General features: G+C 43.8%; 1 protein-coding gene across 1 annotated transcript in view; it reads right to left on the reverse strand.

Annotated features, from left to right (window-relative positions):
• Frem2 (FRAS1 related extracellular matrix 2) overlaps positions 1–16209 on the reverse strand; it is a 127194-nt gene that overhangs the window by 3066 nt on the left and 107919 nt on the right. Inside the window, exons 15-23 of the mRNA XM_021652359.2 lie at positions 15342–15473; positions 14786–15117; positions 6979–7171; positions 5182–5286; positions 3600–3727; positions 3375–3509; positions 2565–2691; positions 1702–1889; positions 1366–1512 (exon numbers count right to left, since the gene is read on the reverse strand). Of these exons, the coding sequence (XP_021508034.1) occupies positions 1366–1512; positions 1702–1889; positions 2565–2691; positions 3375–3509; positions 3600–3727; positions 5182–5286; positions 6979–7171; positions 14786–15117; positions 15342–15473 (1487 nt within the window). The remainder of the gene's footprint in view (positions 1–1365; positions 1513–1701; positions 1890–2564; positions 2692–3374; positions 3510–3599; positions 3728–5181; positions 5287–6978; positions 7172–14785; positions 15118–15341; positions 15474–16209) is intronic.

Consider the following 16209-nt stretch of genomic DNA (forward strand, 5'->3'; position numbering starts at 1 on the left):
TGATCTCTCAGTCTTATCTTATTACTTTAAAAAGGTAAGTGACTAGGAACATGCATAGTTTGGTGCTTTGCTCTGCCTCTTTCACCTAGTTAAGTGCTAAAAGCCAGAACCACGGCTCACACCTGCAACATACTTATTTGTATGGAAGATCACGGGGTTGCAAAATCAGTGGGTTTTTTTTGTTGTTGTTGTTATTTTTTTTTTCTTGTGGGACAGTCTCACTTTGTAGCCCTGGGGTCTAGAGGAGGTCACTGTATAGACTAGGTTGACAGGGAACTCATGGAGATCCGCTAGCCTCTGCCTCCAGAGTGCTGGAATAAAAGGCACGTGCTACTGACACGTGCCACTGTACCCAGATAGTAAATCGGTTTTCAAGCTTCCCCAGAGCCTGGACAAAGAGTGTGTGTGTGTGTGTGTGTGTGTGTGTGTGTGTGTGTATGTGTATGTGTGTGTGTGTGTGTGTGTGTGTGCACGTCCGTGGTTTTTTTCTAATGATTTGGGGGGGTGTATTCAAGATTTAGTGAAGTGACCTGTTTTGAGAGTTTAGAATAACAACGGGAAAATACTTGTTTGAAAGAATTCAGAGGAACAAATAGACTTTCTTAAGATCCTTCCTTGGAGGTGGCTCAGTTGGTAAAGCACTTCCTTTACAATCGTGAGGACCTGGGTTCGAGCCCCAGAACCTAAGTAAAAAAGCTGGACACGGTAGCCCATATCTGTAGTCCCAGTACTAGGGATATGAAAATTATTGGATCCTTGGGGCCCACTCCCCAGCCAGTCAAGCCTTCTTGGTGAGCTCAGAGCAGTGAAAGGCTTGACTCAAACACAAGGTGGACAGTTCCTGAGAAGAGAAGCCAAAGCGTTCTCTGACCCCCACATCCACATACACATATATGTACTGGCACATGCGCTGTAATGTGGGTATATGATCTCTCCCCAACGTCTGTTCCCCAGCCTTCTCTCTTGTGCCTACACCCACACCCATCTCCCCCACCTACAGACACACTCACACTTTCCTGAGTTTGAGTTAAATTCTCGGTAAATCCCCTATAGAACACTTTTCCACTCTAAGGTATCGGGACACCAGCACATTTCTAGATGTTGTACACTGGCCATCCAGCATCGTTATAACTACCTGCTTCTGTCTTAACCACTGAGCCATCTCTGCACACGCCAGTAAGCAGTCTTACATTAACACACTCATAAAATGATAGGTGGAATTTAATTCAAATCGTATCGAACATTCCCACCCTTCCCATTCACTATATGCGTGCCTGCTCTTATTTTCACTTTCCTCCAACAGGTGTGAGACAGAAGTGCTAAGTGCTTACCTATAGTTACATAGTGACTGTGTGTTGGACCTACCTGAAAGAGTGGCGTTGAGTCTACCTTAAAGCCATCTGATCCAGGCTGATTCACTAAGAGAACGGCTTCAGGATCATCCACTGCCAGTTTGGCATTAAACAGGATGTCTCCAAAGCTGGTAGCTTGGGTCTCTGGTTGGGCTTTATCCTTAAAGCGAGAAGGAAGATGATTATATCTGTAGACAGTGCCAACTTTGCAAGGACAGAAAGTTCTCCTGTAACTTTACACAGGTACACAAATTGTCACTATGTGATTTAAGTAAAATAACGATATCATTTTAAAATACAAGGTAAGAAGGCTGATCCTTGTTAAGTGATATTGGACCAAGGTACTTACCACAATTTTGAATCTATGTAAGAGTGAAGGAGAATCAGCCAAGCAGCCGTATTCTGCATTTGCCGGGCTGTACTTTGGCACGTATCCATCATCTCCTGTGCATAAGAACACCTTCTCAATGCTGCAGTAGAAGGAGTCACCAAGGTTCTGGACAGGGTCCACCATGACACGACCATAAATTACGTCACCTAAAACAGAGGGAAGTGTCATTCTGTTATAGGTGGTGATGAGCACAAACTATTATGAAGCGACATAGATCATTTTCTTTGCTCCCTGACCTGTCACTGAACACGAAGCTCTCTGTGCTAGCCCCAAGATCTGCTCTACTCCCTAGACTCAGAGAAGGGCACCTCATAGACCCAGCACAGAGAACCAAAGCCACAGGAATCCCAAGGTCTGACCTGTAAGTTGATATTATAGCACCCTGTTGCAGTTAAGGTTTAGTTAACACTAGTTACTTAGTTGGTGGGATGTTTACTAATATGAAACAACAGTAAGAAGGAAAATATCAATAAAAAGCCTAATTGAGTTCCTTTGCTTTAGAAGGTAGGTGTAATGAAGGCCCAGGCATTGCCCCTTCTCAGCAGCTGCTGCAGCTCTGTGTACACGGCCTATCTTACTAGGAGCTGAGCACCTAGCACCAGACAAGGGAGGCACATCCTTCACCTACAAGGCGAAGAACACCACAGACACACAGGACAACACAATGTTACACACACAACACACACATACATACATACACAGGACAACAGAACATCTCTCTCTCTCTCACACACACAACAGAACATCACATACACACACAGGACAACAGAACATCACACACTCAGGACAATAGGACCACATTCTCAGCCGGTGAGTTTTACCTTCTGCAAAAGCCACGTCACTCTCCTGGCCAAACCCCATGGACCCATCAGACAACCAGAGGCTCTTCTTAGATAGCAGGTACATGTGCGTGTTCAGGCTGAACTCGGCTGCCACTGGATCACTGACCTAAAGAAGGGGTGACCTTTTTAGGTATCGGTGGGTCTGATGTGAGCAGCGCGCACACACTGCTCACAGGCACACTGTCACCTCACAATTCTGTGCAGAACCTTGCCTTGAAATGTTGCCGTCCATACAAAGTAACGTAAGAAGCTGTCATTCTGGCTATGCTTTTGAGAAACAAGACTGGTGACGTTAAGCCATTTTTCCTTTTCGAGTGGGAGGAAGTGCGCTCATATCTCTGGGTTGGTTGTGGCACATGTGTCAAGCATCTGTGAGTATCACGGTTGGCATGAGGCTCACAGTATAAGTTCTCAGACCAAGGCTGGTGTTCGGCTTTTACAAATACCTAAGGCCAGTTATGTATTAAAAGGGAATTTTTCATATTTGCTGAAGGCTAAGAACAAGAGAAAGTATAGAATTCTACAGAAAATTGTCATGCGTCCAAGATAGAAAACTTTGGGAGAAAAAGTAAGACCAGATAACAGCTAAGCTGTTCTTACATGAACTGAGACAAACTAACAACAGATAAAAGAAAATTCTTTTCCCTTTCTCTCTCCCTTGGTGCCTTCCGGTCCAGCCTCCTTTGCTCTCAGCATTTGAGAATTAATGGTGAAGATACGTGCATCGATTCAAGAAAACCAGGACTCCGAGCAAAGCGGACTCCATTCTGCTGGTTCTGTGGGACGTACCTGCTGGAATCGAATGTCAAGGTCAAAGGTGACGGGTTCCCTGGGGTTGCAGGTGACGGGCAGACGGTACTCCTGGTTCGATGGGGTGGTGCAGGGCACCAGCTTTACGGTGTAGGTGCCTGAGTAGTCTCGGACCTTGGAGGAGGAGGAGAGAAGGCGTTTTCACCTTGAAACGTACTGCACGTTGTCAAACGGCAGCCGGGAGGTCTTTGGTCACACACTTACCGCAAAGTCTGACACAAAACTCCACTGCTGGACTGGCTGGTTGTAGGTTGGCTCACTCCGTATGAGGCGGAGGGTAAAAGTGAGGCCCGGGTGGTCAGCAGACACAATCAGCGAGCTGGTGAAGGAGGCTGGAAAAACACCGAAAGCCACAATGGCCCGGCGGTTACATTGAAAAGGTCTACAGCAGTGTAGTTCTCAAAGTACCTGATCGCCTAGTGTTTAATTCTTTCTTACAAGTCTCTGGTGAGGGTGTGTTTATTCTCATTTCAAAGACAAAAACCAAAACCAAAAACCAAACCAAAACAACAACAACAAAAAACTGGGCAGAGAGTGACTATGGGACTCTCCCAAGATCACCCAGATAGGCCGTTTGACTTTGGATTCCTAATTTACTCTCTTTTCTGACCTATGTAACTCAGGTGCTCAGGGCTTCTGCTGTGCAGGGCAGCCAAAGCTGAGTGAATGCTGGAATAGCACCCGACGCCATGGGATGAACTTAAAATACGCCATTAGCAAAGGCACCTTATGAGCGAGTGAGTTCTGATTCTAATTAGATTGCCTGCAGCCGGGCTATAGACAGCCTATAGAGACAAGGGCACCCAGAAGAGACTCCAAATTACAGGAAAGCCTCGCTCCCCAGAACTCATCATCAGAATGCAGTCATATGATCCCTTTTCTTTCTGTGTTTCTTACAGCTTAATCTGCTTCAAAAATTACGGCGGGCCTTTTCCTCCTGAACACTTAGCTCTGTTTTCTCCTTTCTTACAGCTTGCGCCCAGAAAAGGACGGCTGCGAAAAAAGTCCATGAACTGCTTCCCTTTTCAGCCCAACAGATGGGAAACCAACTAAGGCAATGTTGAAAGTCAAAGAAAAACGATCTATTTCTAGTGAGACAGGCTTTGTCAAACAAGCAAATACGAGTTTACTGACAGATTATATGACAGATGTCATATAATACTCAAAGCTCAGCCAGGTACTGCTTATCCAGTCTCTGACAACACGGTTAAGAAGCCTGAAGCTTGACTACAAAAGTAAACTGCCTCTGTCTCTCACAGGGCTGGAGAGATGGCTCAGTGGATAAGAGCACTGACTGCTCTCTCAGCAGGTCCTGAGTTCAATTCCCAGCAACCACGTGGTGGCTCGTAACCATGTATAATGAGAACTGATGCCCCCTTCTGGCTTGCAGGTGTACATGCAGATGGAGCACGCATATACATAAAATAAACAAATCTTAAAAAAAAAAATGTTTCTCACAGACCCAGAAAAAAGTGCTGGCAAAAATGAATTAATTGAAGTGAGGTTTTTATGTCATAGAAACAAAGCACAGAAAAGGAAATTCTGTGCGTTTTGTCAAAGGAAAATTCACATTAAATCCCTAGTCCATGTTTTCAGGGATGGTACATTTCTATACAGTAGGAGATAGGTGAATGATGACTAAGCACTGAGGGTGTAATTCCACATATGGAAGTCGTATGAAATGAAGACCTTCGGAGCCAGGTGGGAAGCATGTGAGACCTGTGTGGATATGAAGACGTACATGTTGTCCTGTGTGAGAGGGCTGCCCACTGACAACAAGGCTTACCAGGATGTGACAGCACAAATAAGCCATGGAACTGAGCCTCTGTCTTGAAGTTCACAGCCAAGCGTCCCTCCTCACCAATGCGCATGCTGGTTGGATAGAGAGAGCCTATAGAAGGAAGATAAAAACATAGGTGGCCAGAGACCCTCATGCATAGATTTTTTTGTTTTGTTTTGTTTGGTTCTGAGCTAACTGGCTCAAAAAAAGTATAGATTCTTAACAAAAAGTCTTTAAACTTTCTATGGACAGATATATCAGATGAATTCTAGATGATGATGATCATCATTATCATAACAGGTACAAGTTTCTTGATAAGGATAAACGGGAGGCAAAATAATGAATTAAGTTATATGAGTCCGGTCACTATAAAATACGCAGATGACTATGATACATTTTTAAAACAGTTTTAGTTTACAAAAGCAAAGCTGTAATTTAAGAGAAAGGACAAATGGCCTTGTTGAAACCATAGACAACAAAACACGTAAGTTGAACCCGTTTGAGCTCCCTAGAACAAGTGCAGAAGTGATGGGTTTAAAGAAAATCCTGATAATTCACAACCACCACCCTTGCCAAAATTAACTAGCTGACAAAAACCGAGATTTCACATACTTCTACAGCACTGAAGAGTTAGGGGTAGGAAAGAGATTTTGAGGCTAGCTTGGGCTAAACAGTCAGCCTGGTAAGGTTCTCCTAACCCCCTCCTCCACCCAAAAGAGCAAGGGGAGAAATATTCATTTGTATATGTATCTTTTAAGATAAAATGTGGAGTTAAAGCCCTCGAAGCGATCTGGATTGACTACCCTGGTGGTCACTGCACTTTCCTCACAGCTCTAAGGGAATTTTAATCTGTCCTATATAGTGGAATTATACTTCACATTTGGGGTCAATTTTTTTCTGTCTTCCTGCCTGGGAAAATATCATGTTGGAGTGATGTAGATGTCCATAGACTCAGGAGAGTAATGTGAGTCTGAAAGGAAAGAGCACAAACTCTGTTCATGGGTCAGCTAGCTTGACACTCGTGGGCCTTTGCTTGCTTTTGCTTATTATTTCGTTTCAAAGCCAGTCTTACTATATAGCCCAGGCTGTTCTCAGACCCACAGCCACCCTCTTGTTTCATCCTCTGAAGCTCTGAGATTAAAGACACGAGCCACATGACTAGCTAACTTCTGGATGTCATGATTCCCACATGGGTACCAACAAAGAGGCAGATGCTAAAGGGCTTACATCAGGTGTTCTAATGGTCTAAGACATTTGTCTACTGCATCAAAGAATGATATAGTTCTAATCAGAAGGTGACAGTAGCTTTGTCTGTCCCTCACAGGAAATTAAAGCCCCCCCATCCCCAAGTTTAAGCAATGTGTTTGAGATTACAACTAATTAGCTGTAGAGTCAGAACTAGAATCCAGAGCAGGGTTTATCATTGGACCTTAAAGCGATCCTCTTTCACTCCAGAAAAAAACTGTGCACCTTTCCCCTTGATTTTATTGCCAATTTTCAGCCGAAATCCCTCTATCTAGTAGAAGCCAGGAAACTATATGGCTTTCAATACAAAGTAAAATATGCCTGAAAGAAAGAAGCTAAATTTCATAGTTACATTTCATACAAAGTTTGCGGCATTGAGGTGATCTTGTTAAACAAGATTTTCCTTAACAAAGGTTTAAAAAGTCATTAGTGAATATAAAAATAAAGGTATTGAAAGGTGCTCCAATTATTTTCACATGCAATAAAAATAAAATCATCTTCCCGAACGGGAAAGTTTAGAAAGGTGAGAAAGTTGCTTTTGCAGGCACACCAACCCACCTTGGAGTTCAGCCTCCGGCGGGCTGCCGATCCCATGGCTCCACAAGATGGCAGTGTCATACACGAACGTGAGCCGGAGTTCTGACTTCAGGTCGAAATGCTGCCAGCCTCCCACCCCCACGGGGGAATGGAACACGTAGGAAACATACAGAGGAACTCGAAGGGTCACGTAGGACTGCACTAGGTTCAGGACCTAAAAGGAAGTCATTCCCATCCATGTTAATCAGCTCACATTAGCAGAAGCCATCTCTTCACACTTCACTGAAGGTTTTGTGCAGTCAGTGAAGGAGGCAAATGAGAGAGCCTTTCACGGCACTGTTATCTCCTCACTTCGCATACACTGCTACTGAGGTCACACACAGCAAGGATGTGCACCAACGTTTCCTTAAGATAAATACTACTTTCAGCAAGGTAAAAACAAAGATATTTAGCGATGACATGGTTCAGCTGCCGTGTCTCAAAACAGCTACATGAACTGTTTATGAATTGTATATTTTCTGTCTTCTGATAGCCAGCAGATGGGGTAAGAGAGGTCAGGAGGATAGATTCATACCTATCAAGTACCTACCAAATTTCAGACATTGTGTTGGTTATAAAATAATAAAAACTCTTTAATAGTTTTTCTATTCTCGTAATTGTATTTGTATGTACGCGAGGGGGTTTGATGAGTGGATGGATCATGGCCAGAAAGCAAAGACATGGAAAAGTGAAGTCTCTAAGAAATGAAGCACGTTCACCAGAACTTTTTAGAATTTACTTTTATTTTATGTGCCTGGGTGTTTTGCTTGCATACACGTATGCGTACCACAGGGTGCGTGCCTGGTGCCCACACAAGTCAGAAGAAGGCATCAAGTACCCTGCCTGGCCCTGGAGCTACTGGCACTGTGAGCCATGCTGGGCGAGCTCCGAGCTAAGCCCACTCACTGATCTTAACCACCAACCCGTCTCTCTGGCCCCCTTGGCAGAATTCTCCTACCCTCCCGAGTGGTGTGTAGAAATCGGAACGTAGTCTCTGACCCGTGTTCACCTCTCCTATGCTTTAGTGCAGTCCACACAGTGCAGAGCACACCTAAGACCACCCAACGAAACCCACTGCATTTCCCCCTCCAAATGCTCCAAGCACCAGAACAAGGATCCCACCGCCTCTCGGCTGACTCTTCTTGGACATTCCAATCCAGCTGTTGGACCTGGTCTACAGAGAAGCGACCCAGGGACTAGACATGCATTTAAATCATGAGAACCACGCCATGATATGCCGCACGCTCGTGGGGTTAAGAACAAAATCCTCACGTCACACACAAAGAGCCAAACCAGTGATGGAAACACGCACAGTGAGAAAGAGCACCCACCGGACGAGCAGTTCATTTGGTCTCACCTGCAGGACTGAGCACTCGCCCCTTCTCTGATATATCTGTGCCCTGTAACTTGAGGTGCGCTTTTTGCAGCAGCGGCCATAATTACTATCGCAGAACAAGGAGTTCTGAAGGGCAGTTAATTCTCTGACTATCACGGAGAGTGACTTGGCGATAAAGATTCCTGTTTCATTCTGTGACTTCAAAAACCCTCAGTTAAAATGTTAGGCTTTAGGCATGGACTTACATTTAAAACATAGCTTTGTCTGTCTCTCTGTTTGTTTGTTTGTTTGTTTGTTTGCTAATATTGACATACTATCCATCAAATGTTATTAGAACACTGTTCCGGAGGGAAGTTTTAGCATTTGCTCACAAGCAGATAATTGGAATATAGCATCCTGTGTGATTTTCATTTGATTTCATTTATGGGAACTTACTATGTAGTCTAAAACTCATGGCAATCCTCCTGCCTCATCCTCTTGAGTGCTGTCATCACAGATGTGAGTCCCAACACCTGACTTAATTTTGTTTGAATGTGGTGATTTCCCCTAGGACCTACCTGCATCTTGTACATTTTGTTTATTATTTAGGGCCGGGTTTTCCTAGCTACGGAGAATCTCTGCCTGGAGGACACGGGAACTGAAATGGCACCCCCTTCAATCATTCAGTCAGCCTGTTTCTTTTTTCAGCCAAAGACTGCAGTGGAACCAATTACTTCTGGTGCCACTTTTAAGAGCATTCAATTTCTTTTAACCTTTACCTCAGGGACCTAGAAAGGTATGAATAATCAACTGAGGCCCAATGAGTGACCTTACATGCCCCCATTGACATGTGAAGTTAATTAACACAGACAAGTAACACCTTAAACACAGTATTTAAAGGGAAATTGCAAAATGCAAATGTCCTGGAGAAAGTAACACATTGTCAAATTATGCTCCTGAGTGCCAAGCATATATGTGGAGAGGGCATTGTCTGCCCAAGGGCCCGAGACAGGCTGCTACTCTGCATGTGAGATGGGTAGGGGCGGAATGAATGCCATTATTGCATTATATATATATATTCTCCACTCTGTCTCCATTTAGAGGACTCAGTAGCCACACATAACTGAGGAGGACCACACTTGCCAGAACAGCTTAAGATCCCCATATTCAAGGTCTTTTAAATTAGACCACATGTATTAGAAAAAACAAAACAAAACAAAACATTGAGAACTACGGTCCTTTAATGCAGAGTAAGTGGCTTGCATTTACCTGAAAGCGTGAACACTCAGAGCTGTTAGAATTCCTCCTCAGGGATACTACTGGTGGGGAATGAGCCTCATCCCATCCCTGTTGCAATGGGTTTTTCTTGTGTCTTTTATTGACCCAACCATCTATCAGGATAGATGTATTGTGACTGGGTAAAAAAGTCACCGGTCAAAACCAGCTTCAAGGCTCACAGTACCATCAGCTTCTCAGCTGAGGGGTTGTCTCAAGTTAAATCCTTCGCCAAGTTCTCTGAGTAACATACATCTTAGGGCACTTAGGAGGAAGAGACATCGGCTTCTGCCAATCATAGCCCTCCTGAGAAAGGGAGAAGAAGGCACAGACCTTGGGTAGGCATGAGCCTTAAACCATTAATTCTATAGAATGGAGGAGAACTTCAAGGGAGGTTTGCAATATAGAATTATGCCTTATATAATGAACAACCACAGAAATACGGCTGAGTATGTCATGGCGAAATGCTCAAAAGGGGACTATCATGTAGCCATCAAGGTACGAGTCCGGCAGGTGAGGTGGCTCACACCTTTAATTCTAGTGCTTGGGAGGCAGAGGCAGGTGGAACTCTATAAATCTGTGGCAAGTCTAGTGAGTTCCAAGCCAGTGAGGGCTAAAAAAAAAGAAAAAGAGATTAATAAGTCTGTGTATAGTCATGGTATGATAATGAGTGGGTTTTTTTTTTTTTTACTTTCATTTGTTCTCCAGGGTTCATAATTATGTTTTTCTGATTGAAATATTATTACAAAAAATGAATTGATAAATTTGCTAGAACAGGCAGCAACATACTTCATACGTGAATTAAGTTCCTCTTGACTGATTTAGCATGGCTTACAAGAGAATCAGCATATAGAAAGTGTAAAGTAATGGGATGAAATGACATGACATCTGACATAAGTTCTGGCCTCAGTCTTCATGTGTGTAAGCCAAACACACATGTGAAAAAGAGGCAAAATTATCCCTGGAACAAATCAACGGAGAAAAACATTTGCTTCCCCTTGGGAGCACAGAGTGGCTTTCCAGGAGTATGCCGCAATCTCACGCCGGAAGAGCAAACTTCAATTGAGCTGCATGACTGCAGTAAGGCCTGCCAGCTGCACAATGCGACCAGCTGCTGGGTTCCTAATGAGGGTCAAGCCTCCCACCCTGCCCAACAGGCAGCAAAACTGAGAATGATGGCTTTTACTTTTCAAAGAACCTGTTCTCAAGAGAAGTATCACGCAAAATTCTAATCGTTTAGAAAACTAAGTTTCACTTCTGTCAAGCGTTTCTCATTGCATGCTCAAATAACCTTAATTAAACCAAAGAAAAACAAGAAAATGGAAAACAGGACATGCATAGAGGTAGGGCAGAATTATTCATTAATAATTTATATTTATATAAAAATAATCCTATATTTTTCTTTTTTGTTTTATCTGCCTTTGCATTTTTTAAAAAAGATTTTTTAAAAATTTATTTTATGTATATGAGTGCTCTATCTGCATGTACACCTGCATGCCAGAAGAGGGCATCAGATCCCAGTATAGACGGTCACGAGCCATCATGTGGTTGATGGAAATTGAACTCGGGAACTCTGAAGAGCAGACAATGCTCTTAACCTTTGGGCCATTTCTGCAGCACCTGCCTTTGCATTTCTGAAGCTAATGACTAGAGATTCTTTTAGAGATGAATAAAATTAAACAATTTTAAAATTCTTTTTCTTAACAGGTGAAATTCTTAACCTTTTGATGAATAATAATTGACCTATATGTCTCCTTTGATGGTGTGTATAGGGTCCTCACTGGGTCCCTGGGATGATTCCTTGTACAGACTAGATGTCAAGAGACTATTTCATGAATATGGAACTGAATAAGGAGGTCTTGAAATGAGCTGAGGAGAGCTGCAGTCAAGCTGCACAAAACTCAACACACTTCATTGTTGTCAGCACATAAAAACCCTGAATTTCCCAACTGTTCCTTCATTTTGGCAACACTTTCGTATAGGTTAAGTAGTCTGAATACCGAGTCTGGAGGCAGAATATTCTGTGTGTCAGATAAAGAACTTTAAACACAAACACACTCAAATACACAGTAGCAGCTTACGAATATTTTACAAAGGTGGCTGCAGCGAGGGCAGGTTAGTAAAAGTTGTTTGCACAGGGTTGCCTTAGGCTAATGTGCCAAGGCTAAGACAGGTGCTAGAGGGTGGAGGCCGTGTCCACTAGGCACTCGGCCAGGGCTTTGTAGTACATTTGTTGGCAAGTGGAAAGCAGGCCTGTGTGTGCTGCTGATGGGAGTACTCAGAAACCCACAGAGCCACTCCCAAGCCCGCCATTCATGCTGATGGTTCACGTTTACCTTGACCAGTTTAGCAAATTAAAAATTCAGAAATGTGAACATCTGTAAGACTGTAGAAGTTCTAAATCTGAATCTTTTCACTCTGCGATGCAGTTTCTTAGAGAACCGCCTCGGGAATTCTGCTTCCCTTTCAGATGCACACCTTCACCATCAGTGGATCCATATGGGTGTGTCTAGAAAAGCTGAAGGCATACACTTAACAATAACTTTACTAGTTACCACCATGACTGTCACCATCCTTGCTGTTATTAGTTTTGGTTGAGACAGTGTCCTACATAGCCCAGGCTGGCCTTGAACCTGGGACTATAGGTGTACACTGCTACATTTGGTCTGTGTGGTGCTGGCTAAACTCAGGGTTTCAGGAACATCAGGCAAGCACCCAAACAACTGGGCTACATCCCCACCCCCACTGCCATCGTTTTACTGTCACTACTACCATTTGGTTATTTTTCTTCTTTCTCATAAGCATAAGCGAATGGAGGAAAAGGAAGGTAATTCTTATAGGACTAGCTTTCTTTTATATTAATTTATATTTCTTCTCCTTTACCTACGGTTTGTATGTATCTGTGGTGTGGTAAGAAAGAAGGAGGAGATTGATATAATGTAGCAAAATTGAAGTTTAAGCCAGTAAGAATGTAGGGGTGAGTGGGAGGCCCATCTTTAAGCTTTCCTTTTAGAGTGTAAGCAGTGTGTTGTACTAGCTTGTGACCACATGGATTACACTGAAGGTCTTGGGATATCTAACAGCACCTGAAACCTCAGTGAGTTACAGTGTATATGTTCTTCTCAAGGATGTTGGTCATCATGGTTCCATCATTAGATTGATGTTCAATAATGGCGAAGCAGAAAAGTCGTCTCAGAAGGGATTCTTGTATGTTGGCCATCAACTGAAAAAGCTTACACGAACTGGTTAGGAACCTAATAACCTGGGAGCTGGGGAGATGGCTCAGTAGTTAAGAGCACTGGCCGCTCTTCCAGAGGGTGTGGGTTCAAATCTTGTCACCCCATGTTAGCACAAAGCCATCTGGAACTCCAGTTCCAGAGGATCTGACACTTTCTTCTGACCTCTGTGGGTACCAGGCATGCATGCAGTGCACATACAAACATGCAGGCAAAAGATCCATATACTCAGATAGATAGATAGGTAGGTAGGTAGGTAGCTAGATAAATAGACAGAGACAGACATACAGGTAGATGATAGATAAAATAACTGGCTGACAGATAATCCTCAGGGCATGTTCTATCTCATGCCTGGTGTGTTACCCAGACCACTATGTAGGCTAAACCTCGCTGAAACCGGCACCTGCCAGTTCTTTCCTTAAAGTTCAATTATACAGACACAGCATTGGCTTCAGTTACTTGAGGTCACTGGACCTAAAACGTCTCTGGACTCAAAGTATTCAATAGGATAATAAACATTTAAAAATTTAGCAAAGTAAAACCAGTTTAAGTGAACATTTATTAGCCAGATTTAGCCTTAAGAATGAAACACCTCAGAGGCAAGCCTTGCCTTCAAAACTAGCTTGACACATTGCAGTTGACCAGCAACAGCAGAATTAGTTTTAGCAGGGTGAAGGCAAGGGTACACTGTGAAAACAAGCTGTCTGTGTGACGCATGGAGGATGGATGTATTTCCATTCTGTGGTGAAGCAAGCTAACAGAGGCCCAACTGAACTGCAGGGCAGTCCTGGAACTGTGTCCTATTTCGTTTATGTCAACTGATCCTGTGTCTGGAGCAATCAGAACGTAGACAGTGATTTCGTAACAACTGCACAAGCTCTGTGAGGAAGTGAAAAAGGTATTTGATGTGTAAGGAGAAGGCTGAGGTAGTGTTTTGTTTTGTTTTTCCTTTCTTTACTTTTGTTTTTCTTTTTCATGTGTAAAAGGCAGACTGAGGAAGAAGTATGCAATGGACCACCACTCACGAGGGCTTTATGTAATGTGCTCAGAGACACACAGCTAGAATCCATCAGAACCAGATGTTGAGTGTCAAGTGTTTGCTTGATTACAGTATCAGGCTCCTCCCACTACTTCACAGTGGCTTTACGTTGATGCTTTGATAGGGATTTTCACTAATTCACACTATTTGCTGCCTCGCTCTGCTTTCTGAGGATGGTAAGTCTCAACAACTTGTGAGTCCACTGACTTCCAGGCATCAGGAGAGGCTGGCCATTCAATAGTAAATGAAATCGCTCTGCTTTGGGATCAAATCTGTGGTCAGCTACCATAGGGTTTTGCCTTCACTTTTAACATAGCAGGAATACAGCCTTTACAAAGACAGCTTTGGGAACTGCCAATTCCAGCAGGAGTTTGAACTCCCCTTGCCTAATTCTTGAAAGATACGGTGCATTCTTCATGACATTGGTTACTTTAACACAAATGCCCCCTTTGTGACTTCTTGTTCTTTCAGGATTTTAGTTCAAATACTCATTATCATTTTCAATACAAATTTTAGATTTTTTTATTATAATCTAAGCAGAGCCTTTATTCCTTATTGTTTTAGCAGCGCACTTTTGTTGGTGTGGGAGGAGGATTTTTTTAATCTCTTGTGTATTAATATGTGGTATGACAGATTTTTGAAGCTGGGCGCAGTGGCACACACCTGTAATCCCAACACTGGTGGAGGCAGAGGCAACTGGATCCATGTGAGTTCGAGGCTAGCGTGCTCTACAAAGTGAGTCCAGGACAGCCAAGGCTACACAGAGAAACCCGTTCCTGAAAAACCAACCAACCAACCACAGATTTTCGTGTCGTTCATGCCAACCATCTGCCCTAATTATACTGAGATAACAGTTGAGGTTAGGGAAAAAAAGGAGAATCTACTCGCAGACCCAAGCAGCAAGGCTCATGTTAGAACGCGTACCTGCCCGTCGGTCCCGATGGTTCCTCCACAGTCAGCCAGCAGCTCCGACATGTCATAGTAGCTGACAAACTCCCACAGGCAGGCCTCCAGGTTCAGGTTCCGGTAGAAGCGTAAGGTACTGGAGCCCCTGACCGGCGCGCTGTACTGGTACGGGTAGGTCTCTCCAACGACCTCGGGGTTCTTCGTGGCATTAGTCAGGAAGCCGTGGTGGGTCTTCACTTCACTGTAGTCCAGCAGGTTGGAGCATTTGTGGTTCCCAACTCTCGTGCCGTCAGGGCTGAGGGTCAGCTCAAAGTTGGACAGCTCTCTCGTGGAGATGACGGGGAGCATGCCTGCACAGGAGCAAAGGGAGCACTGCTGTCTGGTTGCACCCGCGTTTTAACTTTAGAGATTAGTTTTTTTTAAGTGGACAGACTTTCAAAGCTGGGTAGAAAGAGCTGAAAGAAGCAGATGGACTTGGCAGGCAACTCGCAAACTGAAGGTCAAGGAAGTGAAACCGACCAGGTTGTAAATACCCGAGATGCCCCTAAGGTCTTGCTATACCCAGGGTACCCACCGTCGATGTGTGGCATCGTGACGGTGAGCTTGATGAGGTTGGCAAAGTCTGGGTCCTCGGGACCAGTGTAGCGCAACTTAGCCGAGAATGGCTCTGCCCCGACGACCCCAGGCACACGGGGCTGACAGAGACCTTGAAGAAAGGGAGCACATTTATGCTAAAAGAAGATAACAGATAGCACATGAAGAATGTTCTAACGAAGGTGCTATTCCTTTCCTGCTTTTTAAATTTTTCCCTATGATCTAAGACCTGGCTGAGAATGCATGACACGAAGAAGCAGAAGACTGTGTGTGAGTCTACGTACCTACAGCGTGCAGGCCAGGACCCTCTCCACAGGTTTGAGAGGAACCAGCTCTTGGTCAGACTGACTTAATATATGACGCTCACTTAAGTCAGGGACATATTTGCAGAAATTATTGTGTAATGTGAACAGACAGAATGAAAATGGTTGAAATACTGTACAAGAGTATAGTCAAATGAAGTGAATCTGAATGTTACCCTAAGGTAATATATATAATCATATGTTAGCCGTAATAAATATTACTTATTGGTGAATGAAACTAAAAGTTAGTGTGTGTGTTTACAGTGCTGGGAATTGATCCCAGAACTTTACTGAATTATAATTTCAAGTCATAAGCACACTAAAATGAATGAATGAATGCATAAGTTTTAGGTGTATGTTGTGTATGCGTCTTGTGGAGGCCAGAAGCCTGGAGCCAGAGCAACAGGCGGTTTTGAGCCATTTGACATGGTGCTTGGAACTGAGCTTGGGTCCTCTGCAGGGTTAGTACTACTCCCTGCTCCAGCTTCAAACACAGCCTCCATCTTGTAATGCGGTGAGAACACGTGCACATGGCTCTCCACCTAC

Source organism: Meriones unguiculatus, chromosome 2 (assembly GCF_030254825.1).
Source record: "Meriones unguiculatus strain TT.TT164.6M chromosome 2, Bangor_MerUng_6.1, whole genome shotgun sequence".
Lineage (NCBI taxonomy): Eukaryota > Metazoa > Chordata > Mammalia > Rodentia > Muridae > Meriones > Meriones unguiculatus.